Source organism: Natator depressus, chromosome 2 (assembly GCF_965152275.1).
Source record: "Natator depressus isolate rNatDep1 chromosome 2, rNatDep2.hap1, whole genome shotgun sequence".
Classification (NCBI taxonomy): Eukaryota; Metazoa; Chordata; order Testudines; family Cheloniidae; genus Natator; species Natator depressus.
In genome coordinates, this window is record NC_134235.1 from 263,200,619 (window position 1) to 263,211,042 (window position 10,424).

The 10,424-nt window shown below is 44.3% G+C and overlaps 1 protein-coding gene across 1 annotated transcript in view; it reads left to right on the top strand.

Annotated features, from left to right (window-relative positions):
* LOC141981962 (GTPase IMAP family member 2-like) overlaps nt 1-5,350 on the top strand; it is a 50,889-nt gene extending 45,539 nt beyond the window's left edge. Inside the window, exon 2 of the mRNA XM_074943576.1 lies at nt 4,554-5,350. Within this exon, the coding sequence (XP_074799677.1) occupies nt 4,554-5,350 (797 nt within the window). The remainder of the gene's footprint in view (nt 1-4,553) is intronic.
* The last annotated feature ends 5,074 nt before the right edge of the window (nt 5,351-10,424 follow it).

Consider the following 10,424-nt stretch of genomic DNA (forward strand, 5'->3'; position numbering starts at 1 on the left):
ACACACACACTCGAATATATAAAACCGATTTCTAAAAAACCGACTTCTATAAATTCGACCTTATTCCGTAGTGTAGACATACCCTAAGGCATTTGATACGGTGCAACATGGGGAATTATTAGTTAAATTGGAAAAGATGGGGATCAATATGAAAATTGAAAGGTGGATAAGGAATTGGTTAAAGGGGAGACTACAACGGGTCCTACTGAAAGGTGAACTGTCAGGCTGGAGGGAGGTTACCAGTGGAGTTCCTCAAGGATCAGTTTTGGGATCAATCTTATTTAATCTTTTTATTACTGACCTCGGCACAAAAAGTGGGAGTGTGCTAATAAAGTTTGCAGATGATACAAAGCTGGGAGGTATTGCCAATTTAGAGAAGGACCGGGGTATCATACAGGAGGATCTGGATGACCTTGTAAACTGGAGTAATAGTAATAGGATGAAATTTAATAGTGAGAAGTGTAAGGTTATGCATTTAGGGATTAATAACAAGAATTTTAGTTATAAGCTGGGGACGCATCAATTAGAAGTAACAGAGGAGGAGAAGGACCTTGGAGTATTGGTTGATCATAGGATGACTATGATGCTCACCTGGAATACTGTGTGCAGTTCTGGTCTCCCATGTTTAAGAAGGATGAATTCAAACTGGAACAGGTACAGAGAAGGGCTACTAGGATGATCCGAGGAATGGAAAACTTGTCTTATGAAAGGAGACTCAAGGAGGTTGGCTTGTTTAGCCTAAGTAAAAGAAGGTTGAGGGGAGATATGATTGCTCTCTATAAATACATCAGAGGGATAAATACTGGAGAAGGAGAGGAATTATTTAAGTTCAGTACCAATGTGGACACAAGAACAAATGGATATAAACTGGCAACCAGGAAGTTTAGTCTTGAAATTAGACGAAGGTTTTTAACCATCAGAGGAGTGAAGTTTTGGAATAGCCTTCTGTGAAGGTTCCTCCCCCACTCTGAACTCTAGGGTACAGATGTGGGGACCTGCATGAAAACCTCCTAAGCTTAATTTTACAAGCTTAGGTTAAAACTTCCCCAAGGTACAAATTAATTTTATCCTTTGTCCTTGGAATATCCACTGCTACCACCAAACTCTAACTGGGTTTACTGGGAAACGTAGTTTGGACACATCTTTCCCCCCAAAATCCTCCCAACCCTTGCACCCCACTTCCTGGGAAAGGTTTGGTAAAAATCCTCACCAATTTGCATAGGTGACCACAGACCCAAACCCTTGGATCTGAGAACAATGAAAAAGCATTCAGTTTTCTTACAAGAAGACTTTTAATAGAAATAGAAGTAAACAGAAGTAAAGGAATCACCTCTGTAAAATCAGGATGGTAGATACCTTACAGGGTAATTAGATTCAAAACATAGAGAATCCCTCTAGGCAAAACCTTAAGTTACAAAAAAGACACACAGACAGAAATAGTCATTCTATTCAGCACAATTCTTTTCTCAGCCATTTAAAGAAATCATAATCTAACACATACCTAGCTAGATTACTTACTAAAAGTTCTAAGACTCCATTCCTGGTCTATCCCCGGCAAAAGCAGCATATAGACAGACACAGACCCTTTTTTCTCTCCCTCCTCCCAGCTTTTGAAAGTATCTTGTCTCCTCATTGGTCATTTTGGTCAGGTGCCAGCGAGGTTACCTTTAGCTTCTTAACCCTTTACAGGTGAGAGGATTTTTCCTCTGGCCAGGAGGGATTTTAAAGGGGTTTACCCTTCCCTTTATTTTTATGACACCTTCCAAGGGAAGCAGTGGGGGCAAAAGATCTATCTGGCTTTAAGATTAAACTCGATAAGTTTATGAAGGAGATGGTATGATGGGATAACTTGATTTTGGTAGTTAATTGATCTTTAAATATTCATGGTAAATAGGCCTAATGGCCTGTGATGGGATGTTAGATGGGGTGGGATCTGAGTTACCCAGGAAAGAATTTTCTGTAGTATCTGGCTAGTGAATCTTGCCCATATGCTCAGGGTTTAGCTTATCGCCATATTTGGGGTCGGGAAGGAATTTTCCTCCAGGGCAGATTGGAAGAGGCCCTGGAGGTTTTTTGCCTTCCTCTGTAGCATGGGGCACGGGTCACTTGCTGGAGGATTCTCTGCTCCTTGAAGTCCTTTTACACTCGGCGGGTGGTGAAACACTGCAATGCGTTACCGAGGGAGGTAGTGGAATCTCCTTCCTTAGAAGTTTTTAAGGTCAGGCTTGACAAAGCCCTGGCTGGGATGATTTAGTTGGGGATTGGTCCTGCTTTGAGCAGGGGGTTGGACTAGATGACCTCCTGAGGTCCCTTCCAACCCTGATATTCTATGATTCTATGATTTGGTAAATATGTCCATTCTAAGGGACAAAATATAGGATTGTACCCTGGAAGATATATGTGCATGAGAAACAATACAAAATGCACAACTGGATTCATCAGGAGTTCTGACCTGCATTCCTGCTCTGGTCCCGGCAAAAGCATCACACAGACAGAGCAAACACTTTGTTCCCCCCCCCCTCCAGATTTGAAATAATCTTGTCCTCTCATTGGCCATTTTAGATAAGCTATTACCAGCAGGAGAGTGGGGTGGGGGGAGAGAAAACCTGGATTTGTGCTGGAAATGGCCCACCTTGATTATCATACACATTGTAAGGAGAGTGATCACTTTAGATAAGCTATTACCAGCAGGAGAGTGGGGTGGGGAGAGAGAAAACCTTTTGAAGTGATAAACACCCATTTTTTTATGGTCTGCGTGTATAAAAACATCCTCACTGCATTTTCCAGTTTTATGCATCCGATGAAGTGAGCTGTAGCTCACAAAAGCTTATGCTCAAATAAATTGGTTAGTCTCTAAGGTGCCACAAGTACTCCTTTTCTTTTTGTGAATACAGACTAACACGGCTGCTACTCTGAAACCTATGGTAAGACAGTTACACAAAAGGCCCTATTCTGGCCTCACTTCTATATTTTGCTCAGCTCAAGTTTTCCTGTAAAGTAAAAGAGAGCCCCACAAGCTCTAGGGGATTGAGGCATATTCTGAATATAACTTTAGTCACCCAAAATTATTTTAGAAGCTCTAGCATGGGTGCAGTTACTGGGGGAATGGCAGTGACATTACCCCTGTAACTTTGTCTTCTGTTGGGGACAACCCCCACAAAGAAAATCCCTTTCCCAGTATCTGTAATTTTGTCCATATCTCGGGCTGCTACAGCAGCTGCAAACTGTAAATCAAGAACATACCACTTTTGATCAAGAAAGACATGAGAGTAGAAGCAAGGCAGAGCTTCGTTCCAATCCAATGACACTGAGAGTCTGTGTACCAGGCACACCCCATTCCCCAGCTCCCCCAATCATTTCCAGACAGATCCGGTCAACTTTTTTCAAATTTTAACCCAAAAAATGGAAACAAATGTGTATGAAATGTGTTATCCTGCTTGACCAGCTATATAGAGCTAGGGAAGAACAGGAGTAATTTATAGACAAATCAAGCTGATTCACTGTATGCAACACAGCAGAAGTGAGTTTTTAAGAGGGATTTTGATGTGGACAGAGTAGGGATTTTGCAGGTGAGATTAGCAAGATCATAGCATGCGAGGGGGGCTACAATGAAGAAACCACACAGGTGATTGTGCAAGAATCTGAAAAAACAGGTTAGGAGCATTAATAGAGTGGAGGAGATGGGGCAAAGCGAGGATATGTAATGAGGTGCAGAGTCCTATAGTAATTTGAAGGTAGAGACAAGAAGCTTATATGTGATGGTCAAATGTTCAGAGATTTGAACATCTGAAGGAGGAAATGGTCTGACCAGAACACAAGGGTTTGTTTTTTATAGGCCTCGGGTGTACATCTGATGTTAGGATCCAGTACAAAGAGCGTCAGCTCTGTGTGTGGGTCCAGGGGTTATCTGTGTAAAACCAGAGACAGAGGTGCTCCAATTCGACAGTGATGAGTGAGGTGTAAGAACCTATTCTGTCAGACAGGGAGCCAACGGCAGACTAGAAAGAGAGAAGTTGCATGATCGAACCAACAGGCAAGGAAGACACATTTAGTGGTAATATTTTGAATGGACTGAAGGGTCTGATGTGTACGTTTGAGAAGCCAGAGAGGAGGAGTTGCAGTAATCAAGGCAGAATACACTGAGGTTCTGAAAGGGAACTTAGGTGTAGGGCTGGAGAGAAAAGGACAGAACTTGGAGGTGCTGAGGAGGAAGAACTGGTTGGATTTGGATCTAGCCTAGATGTGTGAGACAAAGGAGAGAGAGGAGTAAAAAAGCGCCCCCGGATTGCTGGCCTGAGTGACGGCGAGAATGGTGGTGATCTGAGGAGTGATAGGAAAAGGAGGAAGCAGAGAAGGTACGGGAGAGAGGATACGGAGTACTGGTCATGTTCAGTTTAAAGTGACAAGACATCCCAGAGGACAGAGACAAGCTGGGATGTGGGACTGGATGGATGTTGTTTACTCTGGGACTCTCAGCCTCAGAATTAGGTGTAACTCCTACTCATTTACTTTTATCTGTGCAATGATGTTCTGACTGTCAAACCTGTCCCCAGCAGCTGCAGATGACGGTAGGAGATCGGAACTCAGAATCATCCTTGTTGGCAAAACTGGAGCTGGGAAAAGTGCAACAGGAAACTCCATCCTTGGAGAAAGAAAGTTTGAGTCCAAACTCGGGGCAAAGTCAGTAACTTTGACTTGTGAAAAGGGGCAAAGGAGCTGGAATGGGAGGGAGCTTGTGGTTATTGACACACCTGCCATTTTTGACCAAAAGGCTTGTGAGCCAGTAACATCTAGAGAGATTGTTCGCTGTATCGCGCTCTCTGTCCCAGGCCCCCACGCTCTGCTGCTGGTGACCCAGCTGAGCCGTTACACTGAGGTAGACAAGGAAGCAGTGAGGAGAGTAGAGGAGATTTTTGGAGTTGAGGCCGTGAGGTACATGATCATCTTGTTCACCCGGAAAGAAGATTTAGCGGTCGGCTCACTGCATGACTATGTGAGATACTCAGATAACAAAGACCTGAAGGGGCTGATTCAGAAGTGTGGGGACCGATATTGTGCTTTCAATAACAGAGCAACTGGAGCAGAACAGGCTGAACAGGTTTCTGAGCAGACTGAAATGATCCAGAGAACGGTTCAGGAGAATGGGGGCAGGTATTACGTCAGTGAGCTGTATTTGGAACCTAATTTAACGGAACAAAAAGTGAGGTATCTTACTGGAATAAATAAAAGAACCAGGGTGACCACTCTTTTTACCAAGTATAGGAAAGTTATTTTGGCCTTTGGGGTTGCTGCAATAGTTCTTATTATTGTACTTCTCCTGATCTACCTCGTCACTGACAGTCATTCATAAAGTCTCATTGCAACCTAACCCTGCTGCGTCCCAAACCCTGCATCTCAGCTTCTCAGGCACCCTCACCCTTATGCCAGTGCAGCACATTCAGACAATATGACTAAAGCTATCCACATTTGTTCTTTATTAATGATATATATTATCATTAGGAACGTCTGTGAGGGGAGGGCTCCTGCCTCATACTGAGAATGAGGGGCGATCAGCAGGTTATCTCAAGTGCTTATACACGAATGCACAAAGCCTTGGAAACAAGCAGGGAGAACTGGAGGTCCTGGTGATGTCAAGGAATTATGACGTGATTGGAATAACAGAGACTTGGTGGGATAACTCACATGACTGGAGTACTGTCATGGATGGTTATAAAAAGTTCAGGAAGGACAAGCAGGGCAGAAAAGGTGGGGGAGTAGCACTGTATGTAAGGGAGCAGTATGACTGCTCAGAGCTCCGGTACGAAACTGCAGAAAAACCTGAGTGTCTCTGGATTAAGTTTAGAAGTGTGAGCAACAAGAGTGATGTCGTGGTGGGAGTCTGCTATAGACCACCGGATCAGGGGGATGAGGTGGATGAGGCTTTCTTCCGGCAACTCGCAGAAGCTACTAGATCGCACGCCCTGGTTCTCATGGGTGACTTTAATTTTCCTGATATCTGCTGGGAGAGCAATACAGCGGTGCATAGACAATCCAGGAAGTTTTTGGAAAGTGTAGGGGACAATTTCCTGGTGCAAGTGCTAGACGAGCCAACCAGGGGGGGAGCTTTTCTTGACCTGCTGCTCACAAACAGGGAAGAATTAGTGGGGGAAGCAAAAGTGGACGGAAATCTGGGAGGCAGTGACCATGAGTTGGTTGAGTTCAGGATCCTGACACAGGGAAGAAAGGTAAGCAGCAGGATACGGACCCTGGACTTCAGGAAAGCAGACTTCGACTCCCTCAGGGAGCGGATGGGTAGGATCCCCTGGGGGACTAACATGAAGGGGAAAGGAGTCCAGGAGAGCTGGCTGTATTTCAAGGAATCCCTGTTGAGGTTACAGTGACAAACCATCCCGATGAGTCGAAAGAATAGTAAATATGGCAGGCGACCAGCTTGGCTTAACGGTGAAATCCTAGCGGATCTTAAACATAAAAAAGAAGCTTACAAGAAGTGGAAGGTTGGACATATGACCAGGGAAGAGTATAAAAATATTGCTCGGGCATGTAGGAATGAAATCAGGAGGGCCAAATCGCACCTGGAGCTGCAGCTAGCAAGAGATGTCAAGAGTAACAAGAAGGGTTTCTTCAGGTATGTTGGCAACAAGAAGAAAGCCAAGGAAAGTGTGGGCCCCTTACTGAATGAGGGAGGCAACCTAGTGACAGAGGATGTGGAAAAAGCTAATGTGCTCAATGCTTTTTTTGCCTCTGTCTTCACTAATAAGGACAGCTCCCAGACTGCTGCGCTGGGCATCACAACATGGGGAGTAGATGGCCAGCCCTCTGTGGAGAAAGAGGTGGTTAGGGACTATTTAGAAAAGCTGGACGTGCACAAGTCCATGGGGCCGGATGCGTTGCATCCGAGAGTGCTAAAGGAATTGGCGGATGTGATTGCAGAGCCATTGGCCATTATCTTTGAAAACTCGTGGCGAACGGGGGAAGTCCCAGATGACTGGAAAAAGGCTAATGTAGTGCCAATCTTTAAAAAAGGGAAGAAGGAGGATCCTGGGAACTACAGGCCAGTCAGCCTCACCTCAGTCCCCGAAAAATCATGGAGCAGGTCCTCAAGGAATCAATCCTGAAGCACTTACATGAGAGGAAAGTGATCAGGAACAGTCAGCATGGATTCACCAAGGGTAGGTCATGCCTGACTAATCTAATCGCCTTCTATGATGAGATTACTGGTTCTATGGATGAAGGGAAAGCAGTGGATGTATTGTTTCTTGACTTTAGCAAAGCTTTTGACACGGTCTCCTACAGTATTCTTGTCAGCAAGTTAAAGAAGTATGGGCTGGATGAATGCACTATAAGGTGGGTAGGAAGTTGGCTAGATTGTCGGACTCAATGGGTAGCGATCAATGGCTCCATGTCTAGTTGGCAGCCGGTGTCAAGTGGAGTGCCCCAGGGGTCAGTCCTGGGGCCGGTTTTGTTCAATATCTTCATAAATGATCTGGAGGATGGTGTGGATTGCACTCTCAGCAAATTTGTGGATGATACTAAACTAGGAGGAGTGGTAGATACGCTGGAGGGCAGGGATAGGATACAGAGGGACCTAGACAAATTGGAGGATTGGGCCAAAAGAAATCTGATGAGGTTCAATAAGGATAAGTGCAGGGTCCTGCACTTAGGACAGAAGAACCCAATGCACAGCTACAGACTAGGGACCGAATGGCTAGGCAGCAGTTCTGCAGAAAAGGACCTACGGGTGACAGTGGACGAGAAGCTGGATATGAGTCAATAGTGTGCCCTTGTTGCCAAGAAGGCCAATGGCATTTTGGGATGTATAAGTAGGGGCATAGCGAGCAGATCGAGGGACGTGATCGTTCCCCTCTATTCGACATTGGTGAGGCCTCATCTGGAGTACTGTGTCCAGTTTTGGGCCCCACCCTACAAGAAGGATGTGGATAAATTGGAGAGAGTCCAGCGAAGGGCAACAAAAATGATTAGTGGTCTGGAACACATGAGTTATGAGGAGAGGCTGAGGGAACTGGGATTGTTTAGTCTGCGGAAGAGAAGAATGAGGGGGGATTTGATAGCTGCTTTCAACTACCTGAGAGGTGGTTCCAGAGAGGATGGTTCTAGACTATTCTCAGCGGTAGAAGAGGACAGGACAAGGAGTAATGGTCTCAAGTTGCAGTGGGGGAGGTTTTGGTTGGACATTAGGAAAACTTTTTCACTAGGAGGGTGGTGAAACACTGGAATGCGTTACCTAGGGAGGTGGTGGAATCTCCTTCCTTAGAAGTTTTTAAGGTCAGGCTTGACAAAGCCCTGGCTGGGATGATTTGATTGGGGATTGGTCCTGCTGTGAGCAGGGGGTTGGACTAGATGACCTCCTGAGGTCCCTTCCAACCCTGATAGTCTATGATTCTATGATTCTATGTACCTGTCTGCCTAGGTCTCTGATGTAAGTCAAGTATTGTGAAGCCAAATGCAATGGGAGGTACATTTGCATCTGAGCTAAACAGGAAGATTAGGTTAGCCGGAGGATGAAGAAAGCACCATGATGTCAGCACACCAGAGAACAAGCGGGGAGGGGAGGGGGGTGTGGTTACACTGGAAAAAGAATCCATTTCCAAGGTTTACTGGATAATAAGAAGGAGGAAGAAAAACTCCTTGGTTATCCTTCACTGAGGAAGCAAACAAGACAGTGCTCTTTGCATTCACGAAAGTTGGATCTTGGCCATGTGAGCCAGTGACTTTAGATGAGAAACTGCTTTACATAAAATTAACTTGCTGAAGTTAAGTCCTAGTCTTGTAAAAGCAGCTTATCATTTTGTTTTATTTGTAACCAATTATTTCCATTATCCTTACTCAGTATCACTTAAATCTCTAGCTTTGTTAATAAACTTCTTCTTGTTTATCACAAGTACCTCTCTGTGTTGTAATATGAAGCCATGTGTGAATCCTCAGTTGAATCAAACAGGCTGGTGTGTACAATGTCTCTTGGGAGCCAGCAAACTGGGTAATTTCTGGGAGTGTCCAGTGACAGGGGCTGGGCACAACAGGGGAACGCTCTTAAAGGGGATTCAGGAACTGGGCTGTACCAAGTGTTACCCACAAGGCCAAGTAAAGGCTAAGGCAGAGGGATAACAACATGACTCATAGTTCTGGGCACCCTGAGAAAGCATCACAGCGACGTAGCGTTGGCAGGATTTACACAGAGTTGGCTGAGGGTCACACTCCAAGCACTGGTAAATTACCGGTAGATTCTACAAGATTCACAAATGAGAAAGTTGGAAAGAGACAAAAAGGGTTCCAGTTTTGACATTTTCTGTTTGTTTATCTTGGGTGATAGAAATGGAATAACAGAAAGTGCAAAAATGATCAAGGCCGAGGCAGGCCACAGCAAAACCTCCATGAAGTTAGAGTTGGCCAGACTAGAATTAGAGAAAGCCAACGAGGAGTGTGAGCACCAGAAATAGGAAGCTGAAGAGGGAGCCAAAAAGGGGGAGGCAGAAAAGCAATAGCAAATGGAAGCACACCAGAAACCTCTGGAACTGGAAGACAGGAAGCGTAGGGAGAGGGAACACCGACACAAAAAGCTGTTGACACACACGCAAAACTCTCAACCTGTAATCAGCCCTTTCCAGAACCCGGTGGGACAAAGGGTGCTCTAGTGTAACCCTCACTTTCCTCCCTGGGTTACTCGGGAGCAGGCAACACTCCCCTGTGTCACTGGGCGCCTGATGTTGCTGATAGCAAAGTAGATCCTGGGTATCCTAGTGGTGACGTTGGATAGGTGGGAATCCTCTATCCACCCCTCTGCTGCAGTCCTTTTACTCCTAAAGGAATTTAAAATTGGCAGTGCCTCCATCTGGCTGGTTCCTATACACACTCAATGGTGTGCCTTGGGAGCCTCCAGGAATAAACCCATCCTAATAATAATAATGATAATTATTAATAATCTGTGGCATGAGTGTAACTCAGAAATACCAATTATCAATATACAGCCCATCCACTTAAATTAGAGTTAAAACACCTTTACTTACTTTACTGAACAACTTATGTAAAGAAACAGGGTATAACCGACTAAGATTAAATGTCACTATTAATTTAAATCCACAGGGGGCAGTTAAATACAATCAATTAACAAATACAGCATACAGCGGGGTGGATAAAAATCAATGATTTTAAAATTTTTTAAAAAATGGATTTTTTTTTAAATTTAAATCAGATTTCTTGATAAGTTTTTTCCTCAAAGAGCATTTTATCTAAAGATACTTTTTAATTAAGATACATTATAGCTCAAAGATATCTCATCATGGAATAGGAATAATAAATTCTAATTCTATAGTATGAGACAATATATTCATGTAATGTTTAAGAAAAGTTCTGCAAATGAGTTCCAATAGTTCATGGATTAGGGACCCAATCTTATGGGGCTCCACAGG